A 27,690-nucleotide genomic window follows, 5' to 3' on the forward strand; every position below is an offset into this window, starting at 1 on the left:
GGGCGAATATGCTACGAATTCACAGAATTTGAAATAAATTTCTTGTTACGTGAACAGACAGTGTTTCGTCTGTCTCACCCGTGACAGAAAATTGTTCACTTAGAGCTATAAATCTGGGAAAGTATTTTGTTATGTAGTAGTTACGTTAAGTTTAATCCACAATGTTAGGTTCCATATTTCATTACAACAGAAGCTGTAATAAAATTGTTGTTTAACTATCAGTAAAATAGTTAATTTAATATAGAAAAATGTAGTCAATGGTGGAAAATGGAACGCCCCATTGTCATGCGAACAATTGTGCATAATGTGCAGCCTCCGGGATTCGAAAGCAGAACCGTTTGATTGCGGAGAAATGTCGTTATCAGTCCACCATATGGGAGGCTAAGCTCACGTCGCTGTGATTATGTAAGCTCCAGAAACTCGTTTTCGATTTCCCAAATCTATGTTCAAGTGATAAGAATATCATTTATATATTTATACGTAAGCAGGCAAGGACAAACGGAGTGTTCTACCGAGAACCTGAGAGCTTTCCGTGCACAGCGGCTATCTCTCCCACAAGACCTCCTGCCACGCTCACTCCATCCCTCACCTCTTGCAATAAAGCAAAAGTTATTTTCTACTGTTACGGCGGCCGATCCTAATACTGGCAAGGGAAGTGGAGAGGGAAGCAACCACTCGAGGACGATAAGAAACGCAGCAGCCAGTTGAACAAGGTACACGTAGTACATCTTCCCGCCTCGCTGTGCCTCTGCTGTTGTGTGATTGGTCTGCGACGTAATCCCCGCTCCCCACTTCCCTTCATAGAACTTGGATTGGCTGCAGTAAGAGTAGAAAAGACAAATAGTGGCTCTCAGTACTCTACCTGCATATCATAGCACCATTTCACAAATAAGACGAGGTGACAGGCATGAAGTAGAGATGAGATCAATTTTATATTTTTTAATATTTGTTGACAAATATACTTTAAAATCAATAGTAATTGCCTCTTGAAGTTTTACCTTCAAGGAATTGTTTTTATAGCAACAATGTAATTTTTAATATAATGTTATCTCATATATTACAGTTAACATTTTACTACAGGACACGATTTGATTACAAGCCTTATTTTTGCCATGAATCGCCCATGAAGTATCGACATGTATTTGGAGTAAATATATTCAGGCTGCTCAGAAACAGAGACAAAGATGGGAGACTCATTCTTGTGTATTACCAAGGTAAGAAGTAAAGTCAAAATATTTATGAATGGCTCATTGAGAACATATAGATAATGTAAAATTTAGGAATAGTTCCTATGGGTAATGTTACGACCTTCAATTATTTTGTTAGTGATATAGAAATGCAGGTATATGTACAGTCACGGACACTTCTGGGTTGTAAGGAAACCATCGACTATCAGTGGGATTGTTACAATTCAGAAGTGCCCGTGACTTTACAAATTATGTTCGCTTCAGAATATGTGCCTTTCATAACATTTAATGTGGCGGGAACATGATACTCGACACATTTGTTTTTATTTCTTGCAACGTAAAATAAATGATGGGAGGTTTTTAATCCAGCGAAGTCTGATAGATCATAAGACGGAGGGAGAGAGACAATAGTCCAAGTCATTTACATTTAGACTTGGGCAAAATTCCTGTAGAAGGGTTTTAAAGAGTGTCCAGCTCAGAAATCATTGCTGAATAACATATCCAAGATCAGACCAAATAGGACCAAGGGGAACTCACCAAAAATGGATTTCAAAATAACGGACTGGCAGTTTTCCAATAAAGGCAAACATAAAGTATTTTAAGCTTTTTAGAGAGAAATAATTCTTTTATTTACATTCACAAAAATATACTAAAACTATATTTCAATAATATACCATTTCTTATTAAAAATATTTGTAGAAGTTAACAATCGAGAAAATAACAATTACTTCAAATCCTATTGATTGTTGTATTGATCCTTATTATAAAGTCAACTCCAGAGTTTAATCAATAGTCTTCATCACTGTAAACAATGGCGTACACATGGTGAAAGCAAATGACCTACACACCCTCCCCTCCAGAAATTTTGAAAAGCAATCAACATTTTTGAAACGAAAGCAGTGAGGAACTTTTGTAAAACTAAAGTGCTAAATGAAAGCTACAAATATACGAAATATTTTATTGTGTGTCTTTCCTTAGAACGTAGCTATGTAATACTAATTTCTACAATTCCAACGCTCCAAAAAGGAGAGTAAAACATGAATCCTCCGCATGCTCGTGACTGTCATCATCATATTATTATTATTATTATTATTATTATTATTATTATTACATCCACTGAATTTCAGCCACTCACCACATTCTGTTGAACAGGAAGATCGATCACTCTTGCATCCACATTGAGAAGTAGCATATTTCGTTGTGCAGGAACAGCAAATCATTTAAAGTAGGAAATGTAAATGTACTGGGTGTACATGCTCAACCCTTCTTGCCTTGATCCTCTCTTATGCTTCCAGATTTATCTTCGAAAATATGTGCGAAAGCTGTGGTACTTTGTGGACGAATCAGTAGGAGACAAACACTCAGGGGTAAAAATTGGTGAGGCTGCAGCTATCTTATCAATTAACATTTGACGACATAGTGCATTTGTGGATTCCAACGGCTCGCAGCCATAAAACAGAAGCATTCATTTCTTCCAACGGCTTCAATATCTGAATGTTTACATAAATGTAAACAAAGTTCAACTGCAAACTGTTTCCTTCTTCAGATTGTCTAAGGATGAGGATTTCCAATTTGAACTCATTCTGGATATGATTTTGAGTGTTTGTTTTGGGTCCACTTAATTCACAGATACATACAATTTAAATGTGGGATCAAACCTAAACCCCATGTATACAAGGAGACGGACGTTATTACTACGCCATCGGAGAGGAAAGGGAAATTCTGGATATAGTCTTATAGCCCGTGAAAACATAGAGAAACAGAGGCAACTTGCGGATGTAAAAGATTGAATGCCGAGGATATCGTACACACTATAGAGTTAGTCTGAAAGAAATAAACACTATCAAAGATTTACAGAAACAAGAATTTTAATAATAGGGCTGAATTACTTACATGGTTTGAAGATTACGTCCTGATATTTAGATTCGTAAGTTCAGGTGTTCTATGTATGACCCTTTTGTAACACGACAGATAGCAATGCGATAGTCCAGTTCTCCTCTTCAAGGACTTTTTCCGCTTGGACAGACAATCAGTCTCCCTAAATTTCTTGCTCCAATCATAGATTGACTGCCTTGTGGGTGGTTCTACCGTGTTCTAAAACTATGCTGCACGATAGTAACAGAATGTTTTTGCAAATTCACTCACGCAGAAAGTCTTCTCGACCTGGCTAGCGACCATGCTGCTCGACTTACTTCAAGGGTGCTCACATGATGCTTGATCGTGGAAAAGCCCCTGTAGTCAACAAAGAAAACGATAGCTCTTCCATCTGTTTTCAGAGCGAAATCTACACAAGAGATTGCAATGCTCTTGTGTGTTTCATTGTTACACCATGGAGCGCAATTTAGGAGAGATTCACCATCCAAAATGCACTGCCTTGTACATTAAATTTCTTTAGCACCTTCCATTCGTAACATTGTTGATGAATTTTAGTATTGCACAACCTAACTGAGACTTTTCGGCTCTCCTCAACATACGTTGTGATTCGAATAATGCATGAGGATGCGCACGAAGCTTGTAACACATGACATCTTCCACTGGCACCGCCAGTGGCGAAAGTTGTCATTCTCTGAAAGAGAAGTGCTATCTGCTTTTATATCATTTTCGACAGAGTTCAAAACAACAGCAGCAACTGCAACAGCAGATCCTACAGTTTTCACTTTCTCAACCTTTTCGCAGAATATTTGAACACCTTCTTCTCAATCATTTTGAAGACGATGTTGGTACGGATGTAATGCAAGTCATCAAAATTAACTCGAGGATCATCTAATACTCCGGTACTAATGTTGCATAAACGTGAGTAAAAATGGGATGGACATGTGGATTTCAGTCGTTCGATTCCTTTCTTAATATCGTTACTGTCTCTAGTTTGTATATTTTCTCACATTTCATTGCGTCGTTCACTACCATCCAATAATACTTTGGTATATTATTACATTTTTATGTTCAAAATGTAACAGAGGCGTGTTGAAAACAGAGACTTTGCTTTCGGGATTTCTGTAAATTTGCTTCCTCATGTCGGTCCTGCCCTTTTTAAGGGAGTGCACTAGTACTTGTTCTATTACGAGGTCTGGTCCGGCCCGAAGTCCCGAGTTCGATACGCGGTGAAGGCACATAGTGGTTCGAATCCCACTTTAACCTGTAGCTCCTGTCGCTTATTAACATTTCTCTGCTAAATGTGGAATTAAAACAGTAACTCAAACTCAAAATTCAAACCGAGTTCGACACATGATCTGCTACTTCTTCCTGTCATAATTTGACCTCCCAGGACCTTTTTCGTACGGTTGGATTTTCGAACGTTTTCTGCAAGTACAGGGATGGAGACATAAGGTAATTGTGACGTCTGGCTGCTGCAGTGACGGATAAAATCTTCAGCATAGCTTGCAACTGCAAATCGTCCACCAGCCGGTTCTATCACCTGTTATTAAGTTACATGCAATGGTGGTAATTCGTGATTACACAACCCTGCTTTTTGAGAAAAAAAACGGATGATTTCAAATCAGTAGGTGATTCTGGAAGTAGTTTAAATGGTGACCACAAAAATTAAACTCTCTTCTTCCCATCACGTCAGGATAATTGTGAAATTTCACAACAAAAATTATCATATTCGCCATTCCATTACGCCTATTACAGAACGCAATAAAATAAATTTAAAGAAGGAATATTTTTGTTGTTTTCAAACTAATAGATGATTCTAAAAGTTTTTGAGTTGAGTTTGTTGTTTTAAGTCCACTTTATGCTCAGTAAGGCTAATCGGGACTGGGCCTACAGTTTAAAGTGGGATCCGAACCACTATGAGCCTCCATTGAGTATCGAACCTTCATTACAAGGCGACGACGCTACCACTGCGTCTTCGGGGAGACCCATGGAAGTATATTGAAAGCTGATGACGGATATGACATAAAATTCCTCCAATCGTGTCAGGAGTTTTCCATAGATCAGGATTTTTCTCCACGTCATTTAGTTCAATCAACCCACCACATTATAACATTGAGTTTTGGACATTTCGTGAAGGAAATTTTATGACGAATTTCGAGAATAAAACTTACGTTATCATAGTTTACAATTTTCATGCCAATGTGTGTTGTGAAGATAGAAGGTGGATTAATTGTCTACTATTATATGTGCATTTATAGTTCAAAATTGGAGGATTTGTATTGTAGAAAACCAATATTGTATCACTTTCTAAACAGTGCTATCTATTGAAGAAATAATGGAACTACACATTTTATTATGAAATTAAGGCAATTAATATATTGCTTTTTTTTCTGAAAAATTACACATGATGGGTAAAAGTGGATTTCATTTTTAGAATCAGAATGCTGAAATAATTCAGACACCACAGTCATCTCGCAGATGACTCACACATGCAGACCGGTGTTATTATATTTTAACTACTTCTAGTTCACTGTCCATTTTTTTCTCACAAATCGAGCACAATTTAGAGATATCTATTCTTAAAGGCAAAATATAATTTAATATTAAAGAGAAACAAATTATAAGTAATAAAATGCAAAATATTAAAAATTATTCGGAAATAAACATGAAATGTTAGAAGCCAATCCGCCATTTATAAATCCGTTTTGGAAGTGTTCGCATGGCCCTTTTGGTCTGATTTTTTATATGTTATTCAGGAATGATTTCTGAGCCATAAATTGTTTAAAATGCTGCTGACTACAAAGGACTACAAAGGAAACGAATTTACAAAACCGGGCAGAGATGGAAGCACAGACACATAAAAATTCATGGTGAAGATATTGATTAACAAAAAGGTTGAATTAATTAAAACATAGAACAATTAATTCATTCTAATATACCACAATAATAAATAGATTATACAAGGGAGAGACAAATCAAAACCTTAAAAGTCCGATGTAAATTATATGACAAACTGTATACAGATCAAATTTATATCAGATATCAACTGTCATTTACAAAACGACGTCATGTGTGAAACACTGATTAAGTGAGCTTCACAATATATTTCCATCACTTTGAAAGATGGAACCACCTTCACACACTTTCACGAGTGAATAGCAGTATTTTTTGTTTCTTTTTGCTTCTGGAAGCGTAAAACGTATAGAAATGTTCTGGCAAATAAAATTTCAATATCTCTGTGTGTGATTACCCCGCCAGCAAGTTTACGAATAGAGGGAGATATAAGACAGTGGCTTCACTTCGTTGGGAGATGGGTGGAAAGACCTTCTCAATGGGTCGGTCATAAGTGGCTTCGCGTGCATCCCAAATATTCTTCTTCCTAAGACACTGTAGAGGCACTTACTCAAAACTTGAAAATACAGTGCGTTAGTTTTGGCTCTGTGCTGATATAGAGCGTAAACAACTTTGAACAACTTTTATAACACAGGTTAGTACTCGTTGTGCAATATAAATATAATTGTCTACATGCTAAAGATATGAGCGTAAATAAGCGAGACGCTACGGGACAAAAATACCTACGTACATCTGCGCCATGTCACGCCATGTTACGCCATGTAATGCGATATCTCAACCCAGAGTAAAAACGAACGCACTGTTATAATCTAAAATGCTTGAAACGTATGCAATTCTACATGCAGACATCTAATAGATAAAAAAAGATAACAAATTAGTTTTCATTTGACTGTCCCTCGTAAAAACAAAGAACTGAACAAGAGTGGGAGCGAATTTACAATACCGGAAGTATCTTCGATTGCTTTCAAATTCGGCATACTCACTAATTTTGGCATCCTAATAACGAATCTGCAGATAAAATTTGGCGGCCACGTCTAGAAATTGCAAAATAAGTCGAAAAGAGTGGTTCCGTGAACGGAGTAAACATCTTTGTTTAATGAAGAATACAACTATTTTTTGCAATGATTAGCGTTTCAGAACTATGTTTATGATGACTCTTAGTTTTAACTATGCTTGCCTAACCTAACCTATCCTAACCTTACTGTGAATAGTTAGTGGGGCAAACATCTTTTTCACCTTTACGAAAGACGTCGTTTTCTCACATGCATATCAACGCTCCATGCAACGGGTCTCACTTATTGCGCAACACTTGAGCAACCTTGTGCTATGACTACGTCAGAGCACAAGGTAGCAAGACCGTTGTGCAGAATGGAAGACGTCTTCATATCAGAAAACATGGTTTCCATATTAGCGTATGGAGAATCATAGCGGTAATTGACAAGGTTACTATGCAATTTCTAGACGTGTCCGCCAAATTTTAACTGCAGATTAGTGGTTAGGAGGCCAAAATGTGTGAGTATGCGGAATTAGAAGGAAATTGGAGATACTTCCGGTATTGTAAATTCATACCCAAGAGTGAAATGATAACAAAGCACTGAGCAAGGTAGCGTGTACGAAAATGCACACTTAGGTTCTAAACAAGTAGCTCAAAAATTGGAACGTTGTCATGGCAGGAAGAGAAGCCTATACAATTTACCACACGTTGCATTTAGTACAGTCATTCAACGCTGTGAAATTGTTCAAGATTTGTTCAATGACACATGCATTTTCACATGTCAGGAAACATCGATCCGTCCAGGCACTCGTTCGAAGACCTGGCCAACATGGACGACATCGCAGGCCACCTGTTCCTGGAGGACGAGCAGACGGCAATGGCTGGCGGAGGAGTGCTCATATTTGTTGGGACAGGATTCAAGTGGCAGGTCATGAAATGGACAACACCGAGAAGCATAATTCTCTTCGCAAAGAAGTTTCAGGTAAGTCTCAAGGGAGGAAAGTTGTAACACTAAACAGATCATGAACTACACATATTTTCCTGAAATTCGAAAAAGATGTCTCAATAAATGTATAGTAGAAATGTAGGTGTTATTAAAATGTTTGATGTCAACATCACCATCTTAGACAACGTATTGATACAAAAACCCCACATCTAAAGATAAAATAAATTAATAAAATTATACATTCTACGTTATATTTCAGTTCCTTTAAAATAATCAGATTATTCACCTATTCAAAATATTTACACGAAGCATTTGAAAAATGTTTTATTTTAGCACAGTTTTGATGCCTGTTACGGGGAAATTACAATTTAACTATATTTAATAAAATTGGAATTTATAACGAGACTTTCCTCCCAGAACTCGAAAAGAAGTAGAAAATTAAGTGACTGGTTTATTGACCCAACTTATACGTAGCTACAAATCTCAAATGTAGTGAGAGTAGTATTGAATTATTCATCTATTTGAATCATTGCAGCCATTTTTTCTTGTCGCACTTACACACTCGTGGGAAATATCCTAATTATTTGTTAGCGGTAAATTCATACATTTATGCAATTGCGTGTACATTATACATGTACAAATACGCGCACGATCATACACACACGCACACACACAAGCAACGCACATATTTGACAAATTACAAAAGGTGAATTTTGATGTGTGCGGAATTCCCCTGACCGGGAGTGAGGAAAGGCAAGAAAGATTCCTCCACACTTATCTGGACCAATCACCGCTTCCTGGAAGGCGACGCCTTCACTACGTTGTGCTTAAGAGTGTCCCTCGATCGACACCTCAAGCCCGAGAGTCCGGAGACTTTCTTCACTGTGACACCGGTACCTGACCGGCTCGAAAGTGGCTGCTGCGTCTGTCACTCGGTCTGTCACACTCTGTTCCCCACACTCAAAGTAGGATCTCTTTATTCAGTTTGGCATGAGCCACCTTTTTCTTGGGCCTAGAGCTTTTCACTCTCTACTTAAGTGTTCCCTCATCCCGGCAGTGGCCAAAGAATATCATTATGCTCAGTTCGGTCAGTGTACTGAGTGGAGATGCGATGTATTTCGATGATAAAGAAGTTCGTTCAAACTACCTCATCAAGATATGTGTGTGTCTGTGTGTGTGAGAGAGAGTAGTTTACGATAAGTGTAACTAATGAGTGTATTATATATTCTAGAATTGTAAGTAGCACTTGACAGCAAGGGAGCTGATTATCCAAAATCATTTGCTTCTAACCAGAAAAGTAAAAACAGGGAAAGTTCGAATAGGAATTTTTGAGAGCCACATAAATCTATACCGTGTACATTGTAGAAATAATATTTCGTACTTTTTCCTTTTCATATTTTACTGATACAACATTGTTATACTAATAGAATTTGATGTCAAAATGCAGGAAAAGTCAAATTACATGTAGAAAGGGGGAAAACAACTTCAACAAACTCTGAGCGTTGTTGTATGCCATGCAGTAACTATATTAATAAATATTCCCTCTTCGTTATCTAACGATTCGCAATGACGGTACATTCAACGGTGGTTCGTTTTCCACTGTAAACAATGAGTTTCATCCCAATTGTATGTATGTGTGTTTATATAGTACATATACAAATATATTCTTTTTACGATTACACATACATTCATAAGATTTACTACATGATGGAGATGAAATAAACGTATTTGGTATTTCCAGATCCTTCCATTGCACAAGCAGCACACCCATTGCATCGACATCACGCCTCTCCTGAGGGCTCCCATTGCCATCACCTACAGGCTGGTTAAGAATTTGGAGATAGGGAGCAATGTAAGTACAAAACTAAATTTCCAAGTGATTATTTTGGAATCAAAAGTTTACCATTGATAGCTAGCATTTTCTTATTTCTCATAGTCAAGCAACGCCAAGCAAATGGTTCCACATAATGTCCTTGTTGTTAGACACAGGAGAAAAAAAGGGGGATACAGACACTTGTGTCTCCCTCAATTTTTTCATTATATTCTCTCCTCTCCTTAGCAAAAAAGTTCCTCCTCCCCTTCAACCATATTTCTTAACTTCTAGATAACACCAAAATTGAGTTTAGTATGCATCTTTGTTGAGGGAGTGAATATTTAGTAGCAAACTTTTAAACATCATCATATGAATTAATACATATAAAGGCAGTGTTTTAAAATATTTTAAGATTATTGCTGTTAATTACTTAAATATTGAAACAAAATATTTAAAAGAAATTCCGTAATATGAATATTACAAAAAAATATATTTCTATTTGTTCTTCATTCAAATTGTAAATGATTCCTTAACACATAAGATTTACAAAATATGAATGACAAGTAATTGATAACTGATACTATGGTATATAGGGAAACAATAAGTCACGATGTGTTTTACTAATTCCCTAAATTTTGAGCTGTTACTTCACTTATAAAAAGGAAACAACGAAAGGATCTTAAAAGAAGTTGTTTTGCAATAGCAAGGCTTTGTAAAATGCGCCAGGTACTAGTCTGGTCCAATTTATTTTTATATAAATCCCTTTACATTAGGAGAAAACAAGTGACACCCACCCTCCTTACCAGTCTGCTGCGAACTTTCCTAAAACAGTCCACTAGAACTATGGGATCCGAACGACTTTTCCGGCTCTTCCCCACACGCTTTTCTCTTCCATAAAAATTGCACGCCTAGAATGGAGGCATCCCCGCCGAATGAGACTATGACCACGTAAGGGGCTTACCACTTTCATTTTTTAAAACATGAGTTCAAATTTAGAAATTTTTAGCGAAAAATGCAGGCTCGACCAGAACTCGAACCCGAGTCCTGGTTGAGCCTGAACTTTTCGTTCAAAATTTCTACGTAGTACATCTACTGTGTGCCTAATCTACAATGAGTTCAACTGTATGCAGAAGGTCATGAAAGGGTCAAAAAATGCATATTCATTTTAGAAACATATATGAAATAAGTGGTTAAGTGGGTCGAACCCTTGTGCAGGCATCTTCTTCTTCTTCTTCCTTTTTTCTAGAAGAACGTTACTCGTCAATGCTGCTACTCATCTCCCCTTCCCTTGCCTTGCTAACACTTGATGATCAAAATGTTGACTGGAGCCGGAGTCTCCCTTCAAATCTTTGAGAAAGTCTTCAGGTACATCTTCGCTTTGCTCTCGCTCCCTGACGCAAAACGTAGCTTTTGTTCAACTCCGTCACATTTGGTCTCCTTCGCATTTCCTGAAAACTTATCTTCTATTTTGGTCATTATCATGGCGTCCTAGTGGGAAATGTTAAATGGATCATTTACTAGGATCTCTAGTTCCGGGAAGAGATACTTTCTGTAGAAATATATATATATATTTAATGTTACTGCGCCTCCTAATTTCTGTAGATTATTTTCTTTACATATATTTTTCGATCTCACTGCATCCTTCTTATTTCTGTAGATTATTTTCTTTATACATTTTTTTAAATCTCACTGCGTCCTTATTTCTGTAGATACTTTTACTTACATTTATCTTTTTAATCTCACTGTGCTCTTCGTAAATTTGTAGATTATTTTCTTTACATGTATTTTAATTTAATCTCACTGGGTCCTTCTTATTTCTGTAGATACTTTCCTTTATTTATATATATATATATATATATATATATATATATATATATATATATATACAGGGTGTTTCTAAAGGTCGTTTACAACGCTTGGGAGGTGATTCCTCACACGAAAACAAGCAAAAAGTCTAAGTTCCATTTTTACGACTGAGGCTTCGTTTCCGAGATAGGAGCCTCGCAAAAGGTGACAAAGTGAACGTCACACCTAACTGGGACGAATACTATAACAGATAGATAGGCGGTTCCAAGGGAATCATAAAGGAATCGTATGTGCTCAGTCCGGAAGACACTATGAAAAGTTCACTGCACGCATGCGCAATGGAGTCCTCAAAGGAATTGGGGATTTCCAGCAACAACAATGCATGGAAAAGGTATGTAACGCAGCAAGAAGGACCGTGACAATGAGAAATGCGTTCAAGACAACACATCCCGACCTCAAACATCAAAACATGACCACCGAACACAAAATCCGAAAAGTTGAGCACGGTTGCATACCCCAGTTACACGCCAGGAATGAACGAATCATGTCATGTGGCATACGAGAGACAGGAGGAGGGAAAGAAAAACACAATATCAGATGATTGAAAAAACGTGTATTTTTACACGCGACAACTACGTAATATCCCCCCCTCCACACACACACAACAAACAACAAATGCTACAATATCTTACGCACAGACAGTCCGTGTCACTGTACACCAACTGAAGATGTCACTTTCACCACACAAAGGGGGTGGGGAGCAATACCAAAAGTGTTCGCACGCGATCATTGTGACGTAAAAGAGACCAGTTTTGGAAGCGCTGCACAGGCAAGTCTGGCTCTCGTAGTCTACGTTTGACCTTCATGACTGCTGTCCCCGCGAGAGGAGCTCGAAGGGTTGGTTCTCTCCGGCAGTCGTCCCAATCGTGTTGCAGGTGCTGGGATATGATCAGCAGTTCGCTCTAGGTTGTCATACGCATTGAAGAGTACTAGTATGTTGCATTGAAAGAAGTTGACGTGGTGGAGTGGGCAAGTCAAGTATCGCAACAATTGGTCTGTGGTGTTCGTACGGTGATACGGTAAATTTGTGCAGTGTGCCAGTGTTAAACAAAAACAATACTTTGCAGTTCCAGCTCCCTATTACACAGATGGCTGCGTATACGACCCAGCAGCTAGCAGACATGCATCTCATGTATGGGGAGGCACGTGGTAATAGCCGTGAGGCAAGGCGTCTTTATGGAGAACGCTTTCCACATAGACGTTTACCGTCTCACACCTTCTTTCAGGTAGTGGACAGTCGACTGCGTGAAACAGGGTCAGTGTTACCACCGCGACAAGAAGTTGGAAGACCCCGAAGTGTACGCACACATCAGTTTGCAGAAGATGTGTTAACAGCGGTCGCAGAACATCCTGGCACCAGTACGCGAGTGCTCGCTCGGGCACGAAACACGTCTCATGTGAATGTTTGGCGAGTGTTGTCAGATGAAGGAATGCACCCTTTTAAACTGCAGAAAGTACAAGAACTGTTACCTCGTGACTTTCGCCCTCGTATGGAGTTTTGCCAATGGTTGTTGCATCAGCTGGACACAAACCCTCACTTCGGGGCAAACGTATTGTGGACAGATGAAGCCATTTTCACCAGGATGGATGTCTTCAATAGTAGAAACAGTCATGTATGGGACTTTGACAACCCACATGCACTTTTTGTGGCTCATCACCAGCACAGGTTTTCAGTGAATGTGTGGTGCGGGATAGTACATGATCATTTAATTGGACCATACATTCTCCCTGTTCGCCTGAATGGTCGCACGTATCATGCATTTCTTAGTGAGGTTCTGCCTGAACTGTTGGAGACCGTACCTTTGGCACTGCGGCAAGAAATGTGGTACCAACACGATGGTGCACCAGCTCATTTCGATCGTAATGTACGACATTTCCTGCATGACGTGTTTCGCAATAGGTTCATTGGTAGGGATGAGCCTGTGCCTTGGCCACCGAGGTCGCCAGATCTCAACCCTCTCGATATTTTCTTCTGGGGAGAAATGAAAACCCTCGTATACGACACACCTGTCACATCAGCTGAGGACCTCGTTGCTCGCATCAACGTCGCCGCCGCGACGGTAGCAGATACACCTGGCTTGTTTGCTCGTACTCGACAATCCTTGATTCGTCGCTGTCATCTCTGCGTAGAAGTAAACGGCAGACATTTTGAAAACCGTCTGTGATTATTGCCCTCGGCAAATACCAGTGAGAACACTTTTGGTATTGCTCCCCACCCCCTTTGTGTGGTGAAAGTGACATCTTCAGTTGGTGTACAGTGACACGGACTGTCTGTGCGTAAGATATTGTAGCATTTGTTGTTTGTTGTGTGTGTGTGTGGGGGGGGATATTACGCAGTTGTCGCGTGTAAAAATACACGTTTTCGCAATCATCTGATATTGTGTTTTTCTTTCCCTCCTCCTGTCTCTCGTATGCCACATGACATGATTCGTTCATTCCTCGCGTGTAACTGGGGTATGCAACCGTGCTCAACTTTTCGGATTTTGTGTTCGGTGGTCATGTTTTGATGTTTGAGGTCGGGATGTGTTGTCTTGAACGCATTTCTCGTTGTCACGGTCCTTCTTGCTACGTTACATACCTTTTCCATGCATTGTTGTTGCTGGAAATCCCCAATTCCTTTGAGGACTCCATTGCGCATGCGTGCAGTGAACTTTTCATAGTGACTTCCGGACTGAGCACATACGATTCCTTTATGATTCCCTTGGAACCGCCTCTCTATCTGTGATAGTATTCGTCCCAGTTAGGTGTGACGTTCACTTTGTCACCTTTTGCGAGGCTCCTATCTCGGAAACGAAGCCTCAGTCGTAAAAATGGAACTTAAACTTTTTGCTTGTTTTCGTGTGAGGAATCACCTCCCAAGCGTTGTAAACGACCTTTAGAAACACCCTGTATATATATATATATATATATATATATATATATATATATATATATATATTATTCCTGCAGACTAATACAGCCATTTAAATATATCAATAGTACGTATGCTTCAATCAAGATTAGAAATGCAAATGCTGGCTATCCTCAATGAAGCTAGTTGTAAATAATTACCTCAAAATATTGAAAACATATAAGAATAGGAAAAATTCTAATATACCTGACTAAAATAATTAAACATTATTAAGTGGGAAGTGGTAGAATTTTCGTTTGTGGGATGTTACTACTACATAGAATTTACAAGATTTGTATAAAGTAAATGCACTTCTAGTTGCTCGAATTTTCAGTAAATTGATTACATTGAATTTTGAAAATAGCAAATTTGGAAATCGAACCTTACTAGAAACGTAGAGTAGCAATGTAATTTAAACATAATATAAATAAATTAAAACGATTAATATATTTTCAGGTATTTTTTCATTACCGGAACATAGCAGGATTGCACGAGCACATAAACCCTGCTATTTTGCCAAAGGATCTGGGTGGTCATTTGGACGAATCAGAAGCATTTGTCGATATGGAAGAATACATTGTAGAAAGAGAAGTGAAATTAACTGGTGGGTTTTTGTTATAACTTATAATAATTCGAAATTAATATAAATGTCTAGCGTTCGTCATTTTCATGCTTACTCGTATGTACGTGAGAAAGAGAAAGCATATCCTTTTTCAAATAGGTTTTCACGTATTTGTATGTGATCACTCTTATAACCACATATTCTCTAAGAAATATAACTAAATAACAAGTAATTTTCTGTCATTCCTGAAAGCCAAAATCTTGCTTTCTTCGATGAATCAGATTAATCCCTATTGAGCACACTCATCACAATTTCCCATGGTTTCATTTCAATATTTGCACTTTTTCATCATCTCGTATTTCCTTTATGATTTTGTCTTCAGGTCTCCTTTGTGATATGCTCACAGGTCTTCCAATTAAGACCAGCATTCAGCTCTAGCTCGATATTACTTATCGTTGTCCACTTATTTCTTTTTTCACCTCGTTGAGAACGGAATATATTTCTTATTGTCTTGTTTCATATTCCTCCTTGTGACTCCCGTAGCGGATGGTCGGCCGTGTTACGTTTCAGCGTGACTTGAGGATACCACGTCGATTTTCCAAACTTCATTTGGGCCTTCTAGGTTCATTTACATATACATATGAAGGTATGGCATACTCAAAATACGGCGCATTATGGGTGTGACATGTTTGTCAAATAGTTTTTTTTTTTTACATTTTATAATCTATATGATTTTTTTTAAAAGAAGTACGTTGACATGCTTTCAAACAATACGCAGCAGAAAGGGAATTATTTCGCGCAATCATTAAAGTTTGTTATATTTTGGTGTGAATGGTCAGAGCCTTTGCAAGACGTAAAACGGTGGCTTTTCATCTCTATACATTCACAATTAGCAGAAGGATAAGAAGGAAAAATGAAGTTTTCAGGGGGTCCTTTCTAGTAAACATATCACCTTACCCTCACCCCATAATAAACCAATGTGAATAATGAAAAAACCTCCGAAATGTAGCTTTCCTATGCATCTACAAAAGTTCAACCTTCGAAAAACGGCATCTAGTTGTGTGACACAATTACACATAAATACATTATTATTTAGAGGTGACTTTCTCACAGTTATAGGTCAACCATTGCCTAACAAAATATCATTTCTGCTGGGAATCATTAGGAATTTGAAATTAACTCCGCAGGGGTGCCCACAGGGGAAGATTATGACACAGAATGTGCCATCGAGATTTTTGATGGAATTATTTTTCCATCAAATAATTAAAATGCAAATTTTGTATATATTTTTTTCTAAAGTATATGTTCAACATGTAGACATTAAACGCACCACGTTTAATCAATTATATGAATGAAATAAAGTATTTATGGGCAGGTGTGTCCACTAGGGTGGATCGAAAAACCTTTTTTTTCGAAATCGGGCTGCGGCTAGTGCTTAAAGTTTGTGGTTGGTGGTCCTTATAACCCATAAAAAATTCCAACTTGATCGGATAATATCTTGAGGCTGTGCTTTTTACTCAAAATGTTAAATTTTTATGAAAAAATGTCAAAAATTTGCAATTTTTCCTGATGGGTTATCGATGTTTCTGGAGTGATTTAATGGCAAAATATTACATATATTGCTTGTATGTTGCTTAATATTAACGGTTTAGTGCGCGTTTGAATAAGGGAAAATGGTTTCTTAGTTCGCCAGAATTTGTCAAAAAAAAAACAAATATACAGAAATGTTACGGATGTTGGGTAGGCAACAACCCGCTATAATTACTCGACCCCACCGACTTAAATTTACCAAAAACGATAAGATAATAGGAAAGGATGTAAACTGCAGCTCTTAGTTTATCGACTAATCGACTATCCAGCACTCACCACGAGGAGGTGGCTGCAATCGAGTGCCGCCTACTCACCCACCCAGGTAGACTGGCCTATTTAGGTTTTAAAGTCCGCTTTGGTATCAAACTTTGGTAATATTTTCCTGTCCTCCAATCAAGCTCTAATATAGCCATCTCGGGAGTCATAAACACATACAGTAATTGATGCAGCAGTTACATCTTTGACGCACCGTTCCACTGCCTAGCTATGGCACGGCAGGTCAAAAAAGTCTGCAGTTTTCCTAGGGAATCGTCTCTTCCTGCTGCGATCTCTTCTAAGTCTTCATTTGTAAGTGTGCTACTGGAGGCGATGTTATTCTTCCTTTCCCCAGTACACTAAAATCTCTGAAATCTTTGGCATTAAAGTTAATCACTGGGGATGCAAATGCAATGGTGTTGTTTGCTTGGCTTTGGCTTTTTCTTGCTTCCAGGATCTTCTTCGCCGCGTTTTGACGCACATTTGGGCGACTGTCTGCCAACATACCAACAAGTATGTTTTCTGGAAGCCCCCAGAAAGCATGATTTTAAAGACGTTCATAGAGAAATGTCTTTAAATCGTTTGGTAAGTACTCCATTTTCTGTAATGTTAGCCACAGATTTTTTGATGCGTCCTTGATAGTTCCATTGCATTTGACGTAAAACCACATGGGGGCGTAAACTTTAACGACAAATTCTGTCAGTGTCTTAATAGCAGGTGATGGATTTGACGTAGCTTCATACAGTCGAATGATGCGCCCTGCACACTAGTTGCTGTCCCAGCTAACTGTGGAGAAGGCCGCGAATAGTGTTAGAGAAACTAGGGAAATCGAGTGAGCAGAGCAAACCAGTACACGCTGCTCGAACGCTGGTAACTGCAGTATCCCCACGCATGCAATTCTGTCCCCTAACTTGTTCATTGGTGGAGCCGTCTCGCGTCACTACTTGCGCAGAGACTTGTTTTGTTCACTTGCTCCAGAGTTAGCTGGGACAGAGTATAGAACGAAATAGAAAAAATAGGTACAAACGTTTCTAGACACCATGTGTATTCAACTCCTCATAAATATGCATTTTGCTCTGATTCTATTCCTATCTCTCAGCAGTCGATTTCGGTGGTATCTTACTTCTCAGTTAAACAATAAAGTGAATATACTATTATAAACCTTCATAAACAGTAATTCAAATTGAAGCATTCCTCGATTTAACTTTACTGACGCAACCGTGTTACGTTAGTGTCGCTAGTATCTGTTGCTTTAGTGTAGAATCTTTTGTAAAAATTATATTGCTTGATGGGTATTTCTATTCTTCACTACATGCATTTGCAGTTTCTGTTTAGAGCTATTAGAGGATTGCACCTAATAATAATTTCACTACAATATCTGTTACTGACGTAACAACAAAAGTGGCCATGTTTAATTGGAAAGTTGAACATGTTGATGTCCTTGAAATGTTCAATTTTTTCTATGAGAGTGAATATAGACATTTAGTTTTCACGATGTGATACTTTTTTTCAGGCTATGCAGTAAGTAAATCCCCATAAACTCCTTCCACATCAACTGGTAATACTTATTATGATTAATAACACACGCACACATATCTCAAAGAAGATACTGTCGAGGCTCACATGAGAGAAAGTATGTCAAATAAGTAACTGAACTGAAAATTTGAGACGTTTTTAGATGAATACTATAGAAAGTATTTGGCAAAAAAAGGCACTTTTATTTCTTAAGTCTAATGTCCTATATCCCTTGGAATTGCCATAAAGATAAGAAAATGTTACTTTTAGTAGACAGTCTGTCCTAAATAATTTATAGGGATTATGACATGGTTTCAGGGGACAAATTATATGATTTAGGGGACACAAGATATTATTTTGTGGGACCTGCCATTGGCGTTGGGGCGATGAGCACCCCTGAACCTTTGATTATCATTTTTCTACCCTACTGACCAAGTTCAAATTCAAATTTACCAGATAGTAAATATTATTCGTCGTTGTTTAATGAAAAATCGATTTAATCAACTAACGCTTGTTATATTTATACCCAGGATCACCATGCTTATAAATGTGCTGTAGGTTTTTACAAAGGTATAATTATTTATTTGAGTTGCACCATATCAGCCTCCTAACATCTGATGTGCAAATATGAAAAGCAGTCTCGTAGGCAAAACTACACTTCGGACCAGTTTTGGTTATTTTTCAGATTTACTTGATTGCCATAAATAATGATATAATTATGTATTTGAAATACAAATAATGCAGTATTATATAGGAAATCACAACATACTTTATGAAGGTAATAGAGGTCCCATACATAGGTATAGAAAAATGAATTTTCTATAATTTCATCGTTCATGAGTCCACACAAAACAGAAAAGGGAAAGGAAAGGAAAGTAGAGGAGCAGGTGAAGAGATAGAAGAGGAGAGGAGAGGAGAGGAAACGAAAAGCAATGGCTTATTCTCCGTGTTACGTGGTATACTTCTTGTGAAGCAACTACTTTTGATGTAGGTTTTAGCCCTAGCTTATCCGAGAGGGGATGGGCTGTCAGTCCCACCACCTCAGTTTTTGCGATTTTTCAAATCTGACATATTTTATAAAATAACGAAAGTAAGTTACATTGTTTCCTATGGTGTTCCCAATGTTTCTGTATTACTTTTGTTCTATATATATATATATATATATATGTGTGTGTGTGTGTGTGTGTGTGTGTGTGTGTTATTTGGAATATAGGAAGCAAAATTCACTAGGTAGGTACAACAGGTATCATTTTGATTGCATGTTATTCGAGACACTCGTGCCAGTGAGACTGTACAATGTTTGGTAATTATGGTAATTTTTTTAATTATTATAATATTAATGAACAACTACACCTACATAAACAATAATGAATCAATAAAAAATATTGATTTTGGTGAGTTATAATGAGTGGTATTATTGGTCGTTATTTCTTATTAAAGATGATATTTTATTATTATTATTATTATTATTATTATTATTATTATTATTATTATTATTAATCAATAACTTCACGTGTATAATCAACAAAGGAAACTGGTTGAATAACAAAAAGGTTTCTCCAATTTTAATGATAAAAATTGTGTGGGCCTGTAAATCCCCCACGCTCAGTTTAGTGCGTTTCTAGTAAGGCACAGGCAAGCTAGGGTTAATATACGGTTAATTGTTCATTATACGATTCAAACAATTGAAACAAACTTGTGACGAGAATGCAATTTTTTTTTAATTAGTAGGTTAAGACTTGGTTTGTGCCCGACACTGATCTTTCTCCCCCGCATTCTTCTAACGACAGGGTTTCCTCCCCGATTAAAAGGAGAGAGGAAGGAGCCGAGGAGGTAGAGAGCGAGTGACTCTTTCAAAACGTAGCCTGCGCGGTCAGTGTGACTGCTGAAAACAGTTGGTGGCGGGAAACTCTTTTATTCTTCTTGCTTTCTGTGCTGCCCTTGACATAAATTTCGTCACATAAAGGGAAATTTCCCTTGGAGAAAGGAAGTACAGGTCAAATGTTAGGTAAAAGGGACATTTTATAATGAACTTTGAATTTTTTTTGGAGTTTAGTTGGCTTTTCGTTTTACTTCACTTGCTTGCTTCCATTGATGTTTTCTCTCCAATGGCGGCGAATGGCAGCCGAGGGGGCAGTTTCCATCCACTTTTTGCCACTTTTCCCCTGCATTATGCTAAACCTATCTACCAAGGCCTCGCCCCCTAGTTTTCGCATCTTGCCCCCCACTTTTGGAACCCAATCGATGCCACTGCTTCTCTCTACTGTATTACATTCAATTCATGTAGATTTTGAAACGTTCTCCCGCACTACATACTACACCTCAGAGTTATTCAAAAGTGTACCCATACATTCTAAGTATGAAGCCAGACGTAAACATTAAAACACCATAAAATCAGCGTTTTTTGTTGTTCTCACAACGATAAAAATTCGATGTCATAGTGAAAAAAATAGTTGCCATTGATAAACAAAGAATTGAATAAAGAAAATGTTGATGTAACTCGTTTTATGTAGGTCTAGTGGTTACTTTCTAACTAAACCCTGTACCAGCGAACTGTAAACCAGGCGAACGAGAACATGTCTCCTTGCCAGTAGTGATGCGAGACGACTTCACCAACGAACAGTGGGAGAAACGGGATTGTGTAACGGACTTCGCTTTCACTGCTTCTTTCTGCAGCGTTGAAAACTTTTGTAAACGATAATATCGTACACACAGGTCAAACGGACCGTATTTTTGTCTCCAGGTCCGTATACTTGTTTTAAGAAAAATATTAAGATAAAACATGAAGTGAAAATTTTGAAATGTAGAGAGCGGGGAAGCGAACAATCCAGCACGATAAGAAACCCAGCAGCCTATAGAACAAGGTTCACGTAATATTTATTCCTGACGCGTCGTAACTCTCGGCGCCACTGCTGTTGCCTGGTTGGTCTCCGGTGTAATCACAGCTCTCCACTTCCCTTGCCAGAACGAGGACCGACCGCCGAAACAGTAGAAAGAAACATAGTAGTGACGGCAAGTCTCGCAGATCTATCTATTTGAAATTCTATTCTCAACTGTAATTGCACTTACTACGTTTTCAGAATTACAGCAACACTTTAGGATAAATTTGCTTTTCTCAAAGATTCGTCAGACTTCACCCGTTACTTCGAATACATTAAACATGAAAAAGTTAAAAAACTATTTTAATGATGATCTGTATCTATGTAATTCAATGCATAATATACAATATTAGAATTTCATTTCCATGGTGAATAATGAAACTGTAGGTCCTATCTAGTTTATAGAACATTACATCAAATACATGTAATGTAAGATATCCTATATTTCCCATATTGTTCCTACAATAGTGGCTGAATCTTGATTTGGTGGATTTATTTCTTCTGTCAATTGTAAAATTTCCTACTTTCTCACTCATGGTACTGGTTTAATAGATAAAATATTTTCAAATAGTATGTAGACGATAGAAGGTCGATATAAATATATACTTTCGAATATTTCAAAAATATTATTAATGAGTGTTTCTTGTGTCTATATATTCTGCAATTTATTTTCACCTTAGAAAATCTCCAACTTTTAATGGACATTTTCGCTTATATTTTTCAGAGCTTCACAGCTACGGATATGAGAAATAGAAGGTTCCCAAAGCATGTTTCTAGGTATTTATTGTAAAATTATTTGGTAATTAAATATATTTGGTAAAAATAATTTATCGAATTATTATCTCTTGAAATTTCCGTTACCTGTTCCCAAATAAAATATTGTTTATTGGTCATGTAATATTTTTGAAATAGTGTATGGACAGCAACAAATTTTTAATAAAAACGACACGTTACCTGAAAGAGAAACCCTTGAACCACAAATGGAAACATGGGCACTCAAACCGACGAGAGGTGTGTGAGTTTTGAGGTGGGTTAATCTAGTAGGAAGGTTTCAGTTCCCTAATTTACAATATAAGACGGTAAATTAAAGTTCAGTGAATTTGATTAATCATTTTCTTTTGAATCAAATTCGATTTGTTTCCGATATGATAATTGTAATTAAATTAATTCATTCTTCATTGTTTCAGGAACATTTTGGTGCTCCATCAATCACATATAATTTAATATGAAGTGTACGTATTACAGAACGCGATCAACCAGATGGGAGATGTAACACAAATTGTGAGGTTTGTAATTTCAGATAGTTATTGTTGTGTGCACGCTCGCTTGGGGTAATTCAAGGATACGTGGACAAAACAGTGGTTGCAAACAAAGAGCAGTCTTGTAATAATGAACTGCATTTGCTAAGTATAAAAAAATATATATTTCGCTCACCAATTTCAGATGAATGTGTTTTCCACGTTCTGAAAAGAAGAAAATAAAACAGGTATATACGTATTTACAGTACATAAAGAGCAAAGACGATATATTTTTCTGTTTTGTCTGTATGCGCGCCCGGATAATTTTTTCTAGGGAGGGGCAAGTTTCGGTAGGGGAAGAGGGCAAACTAGACATATTTCCCCCCATACTAGTGTTATCCCTTAAAATTTACACTTGTTCATATTGAAGTTATCAGATTCCTGCAACATAACCCTATATAATGAACAAAATTACAGTAGCTACAAAGAGATATGTGTGTATAATATATAATTTTATTGTAATATCCATTCTCCAGGGGGCGTGGCCTCCTTTGCCCTCCTCCGGACACCCATGTTTGTTTGTGAGAGCGGGTGACAGGATGCAAATTTCATAGGGATTTGATGCATTCCAATTTGTGTCACGTAGTGGCATTTCGTTAAAAAGATTCTTAAGTTTAAACGCCAACAAAGATTGCATATTGATAGACGAAAAATTGAGAATGTTTCACCATTCATACTGCAGTTTGTAATATGATGGGTTATACATCCTAGAAGATGAATGGTCGTTTCAATTATAATTTTCAGTAAGGTGGCTTGAGAGTCTGGTGTGATGTCATGGAGAAACCTGTTATTTGCCTGATACGAGAGAGAGAATCACACATATGAATAATATGCACTCGTCTTTGTGAGGGAGAATTGTATCCTGTTTGCATTACTAGACACACCATATCTAATAATGCAACGCTAGCAAGGCTTGCTGATGAGCCACAAGGGCTGATTTTGTCCACGTAGGATCAAAGTGCAAACAGATTGGTGGAGGAGAATGAGAATACAGGCTCACTGGTAGGTGGTAATTTGAAATATTAGTACGAGCTAGTTGATCTAAACACGAATTATCCAAACAATTTAGTTTGAAGATATTTGACAAATGTTCTTTTTTCTTCTGATGTTTCCGTTTGTTTTATGTTGAATTATGTTGCAATATGTTTAGTGACTAATCACAGAGAGGGACACCAAGATATGATCAATTCAGAGAGGAGTAATTTATTTCAAAGGGAGAATATATTGCTTGTGTAGTGGTCAAGGCTGTTGCTTATTAAGCAATAATTCTTTAGTTCAGTTCCTAGTAAACCCAATTTTATTTGTTGGTTTCTTTTCGATTACTTTATTGGCACATTACGTTTAGTTTGACTCCACCAAACTATCACATTATTTCAAATTTTCTTCAGGTCTACAATTAACTTGAACCAAATAACGTAAATGCTTGAGTTTCGGCTATACGTTTCTTATTTTTATTACATGTTGAAGATGAGTTAGGTTATTGCAAAGTGCTCTTGTCACTATCTGAGCAATTGACAGGTTTTGTATGAAACATTCTTACATGTATGGAGTTTTGCAGATCACAATAAAACTATTTAATTTAAGGAGTTTTTTTCTTTCATTTTCCATGTGTGTAGTATGTGAGGTCCTTCAAGTTAAATCTATACTGTGGAATGCTTTGTTATTTCAGATAGAAAAAAAAATCTTTCGGGAGAGAAAAAGTTGTTTTTTTTTTAATATATTTGTCATCCCCTTGCCATATCATCATACATTGGAGATGCTTTTTCTGAAGTTAACAAGTTTCGCGAAAGTGTGGGCTTCTAATACGGACAGAGCATTTTATTGAATTCATTATACGTACATAAACATTTACAAAGTGAACTTCTGTAAAATAACGTCTCGCAGTTATAAGCAAGTACCTGCCTTCAAAACAACAATTAACCATTTCGAGAGAATTTTGAAGACAAGCATTTCAATAAACACAAACAGCACTTTATTTTATCTTTGTTGTAACTTTTCCGCAACGCAATTAAATTTCAATGAAAGTAGTGCAAATTTCATTCAGTCACTGTTGACAACGTACTCCCTTTTTGGGTTGTAATAGTTTTGACCATAACAAACACATTCCTTAGTTATATCCACAAACTCATAATTACAGGAATTTTGGATTCTTTCTCTCTTTGATGGTGGAATCAGGAAGCATGAACATTTCCATAAGCATTTTAAATTGCCTCAACTGTAATACTAGTTTCACCTATCTCCGAAGATGTGACTATTGCGAAAGCTTTCAACATCCTCACAGACATCAGCATCTACGGACGATTATTCAACTGTAGACTAGTTTCGTCTATATCATAAATGACCGATATTCTATTGAGCAAGTTATTCTGCTTCAGAAATTTTATCAGTAAATTAAGTAATCCTTTCGTTCCTTGCGATTGATATCCTTAGGCCGTGAAACAAGTGACGGCGTTAAGGGAGGAGGGCGTGGGGGTAGTTGGCATCCTCTTTCTGAAACTCTTGCCCCCACCTATGTTAAATATTTTCTAACAAGGAAAAGCAAACTGACCTTGCCCCCAGTTTTGAAACCTAATTTCAAATAATATTTAAGAATTGAAAGGTTTGAATGACTGCCTAGATAAAGTCGCATTCAGTGTTTTATGCCTCTTCCCTTAATGTACGTTTCAGGCTAAGTTCCTCAGCAAAGTTATAAACATGATTAGAATGCCATCTCGCGTTAAACTAAATTCTGATGCAATTTCTTGAAATGTCGAGATAATATCTGCTCATTTTCCCTGACGAATACACCACTTGGTAAAATTGGTTCTTTCGTTTCTCACCACTGTTCTTTCCAGGTACTTTCCGAGAATGACAAACGTTATAGATTCTTCATGTGCCGTAGGAGTCCCGGATTCGAATCCCGTCCTGGTCGTTCAATGGGTTTTATTTCTTAGTGCCCCTTCATCAATTTCATGACATCATAACAAATACATACCTTCGCTATTACCCTAAAGTGGTAGAGAAGCGAATTAAATCAACCAAATAAATCAACGAATCTTGGTGTACCAACGTTCCATTTGTGACAGTCTTAATAACCACTATAGAAATTTAAAAAAAATCCCATAGCAGTAAAACTACCAAAGTACCGAATATTTCTGATTCCAAGACTAGGTTTTTTTTGCCTCAATTTCGAGCCCAGAAATATGGGGTTGTCTTGCTTTCACTGTATATAATGTGGACGATCTACTATGGGAAGAAAAGCAGGATCATAATGACAGAGGCAGTGACACTGCAGATTCTGAGGACCATTCCAAGGAGGAGGACTAAGTGGGATCTGGATCTGACTAAGGGATGTCTGTATCTGATTTTATTTTTTGTATACCGGTAATTTTATTGTCTCCGTCAGTTACTTGTAATAAGGTATCCATTTTTAAGTTTTGAAAATATTTTATCTGTAATTCCTTGTTGAAAAATGGGGGGTCGCCTTGGATTCGGAGTCGTCTTACATTCAGAGATATACGGTATATCGACGATGAGCTTTAAAATTGATAAACAGTGTGCTTAATTAAAGAAGTAAATAGGCCTTGACTTGATTAAGCTTCATGATGCCGAAAGCTACCACACTCTATATGACTTTTCAGTGGAAGACCCATCTGTTTCTTCATCTTCCTGAAAATATTAGGCTTACTGTCCCACTTGTACTGGAGAGACGTAGACGATTGTAAAAAATGTAATATAAGTCAGTCAAAATTTAACATTCATCAGGAAGCAACACGGATACAAAATAAATACCTCTGACAAAACTACAACAACAAAAGTGTTTATATTATCATCAAACCATTGAAATTCGTCTTTCAATCAGTTCAAACTTCTTGGTGCTTTAGGTTTTTCAGGTACTGTACAAATATATCTGGAATATGCCACAGTCTCTCAGTCTGATAAAAACAGGAAGAGTTACAACACAATATTTATTCCAATTAAAACACACAAGGTTCACTTCCAATGATTCTACAAGAAGAGGGATTTGATTTGATTTTGTGTAAGAGTTGCTTCCTGATGAACACTTTCCCATATCATTGTGGCGCTCCATCATGTTGAAACAAAACCTCTGCAAAAAGTATCTCAGTCCGTAAGATTAGTTGAGAAAACCTGTTCATTCAACAAATCCAAGTAGCACTCAGCATTTAAGGTCCTGTCGATGACAAATGGACTAACCAATGGCGTTCCTCACACCACACAACACCATTAACTTGCCAAGACTAACCATTCGGCTGTGTACTGTCCAATATTGGTTATCAGTTAAAAATAAAAGAATGATCTGTTTATTAACTTGCTTATGAACATAAAGATTCACACTGTAAATGATCGAAACATTCATTGACAATATTCATCCCTTCGGGAATATCCCTCATAACAATCGCGTGCAATGGTATGCAAACTTCAATGCCTAGACGTCAGTGTGATTGTGATGCGTTACTGAGGCTTTGGAGGCAGTTTGTTATTTTCTCTGACACCTTGAAAAGAAGCATATTAGTACAAGACAATTCATTCAAAACTTTTTACTCGTTCAAAATAAGACGCATACATTTTCACCAGCATTTCTCGTGATATTCTGGCCTGATTTGATGTATTACATAACTCCTTTCCATTTAAAGTTTTCAAGATGACGGCAATATCGTCATGTTCCCCATAACATTTTCCCCAAAGTCCTATTACAAACGTGCAATGTTAGTTTTGCGGAACAGTATGTCATTCAACTTTTGTCTGCTGACTCCATACTTTTGGACAACCCTGTACATAGTTTCCCCTTTTAACACCTTATTGTGCCCTTTTTATTTATAATACAGTATTTTTTTTCCCCGTGATCCATACCAGCGTTCCTCACCAAGATCTCGGGTGTCAATTACACCGGAGAGGTTCTCCTGAAGTTTGTTACTTGCAGTACAAGCAGGAAACCACTGGAAAGATGACCTCTCGTTCGGGATTCACCAGCGATAAGCTGAAATTCCTTCTCGCCAGTGCTAGTCAGGAATCAATGCCACTGAGAGGAAACTGTCTCCAGTGCAGCCTCCAAATGTGAATTTTAACGGCTGGGTATTTCTTGAGTTAGTGCCGGAAGACTGAAGCGAGTTACAGTCCGAACTGGCACCCACGTACGTACAACAAACATGACATCTTATTCGGGTTC

General features: G+C 37.5%; 1 protein-coding gene across 1 annotated transcript in view; it reads left to right on the plus strand.

Annotated features, from left to right (window-relative positions):
- LOC145979849 (clavesin-1-like) overlaps positions 1–22,051 on the plus strand; it is an 89,144-nt gene extending 67,093 nt beyond the window's left edge. Inside the window, exons 4-8 of the mRNA XM_083112885.1 lie at positions 1,064–1,214; positions 7,695–7,891; positions 9,597–9,707; positions 14,881–15,028; positions 21,950–22,051. Coding sequence (XP_082969011.1) covers positions 1,064–1,214; positions 7,695–7,891; positions 9,597–9,707; positions 14,881–15,028; positions 21,950–21,978 — 636 coding nt within the window. The 3' untranslated portion in view covers positions 21,979–22,051. The remainder of the gene's footprint in view (positions 1–1,063; positions 1,215–7,694; positions 7,892–9,596; positions 9,708–14,880; positions 15,029–21,949) is intronic.
- Positions 22,052–27,690: the final 5,639 nt, after the last annotated feature.

Source organism: Lepisma saccharinum, chromosome 26 (assembly GCF_977018435.1).
Source record: "Lepisma saccharinum chromosome 26, izLepSacc3.1, whole genome shotgun sequence".
Classification (NCBI taxonomy): domain Eukaryota; kingdom Metazoa; phylum Arthropoda; class Insecta; order Zygentoma; family Lepismatidae; genus Lepisma; species Lepisma saccharinum.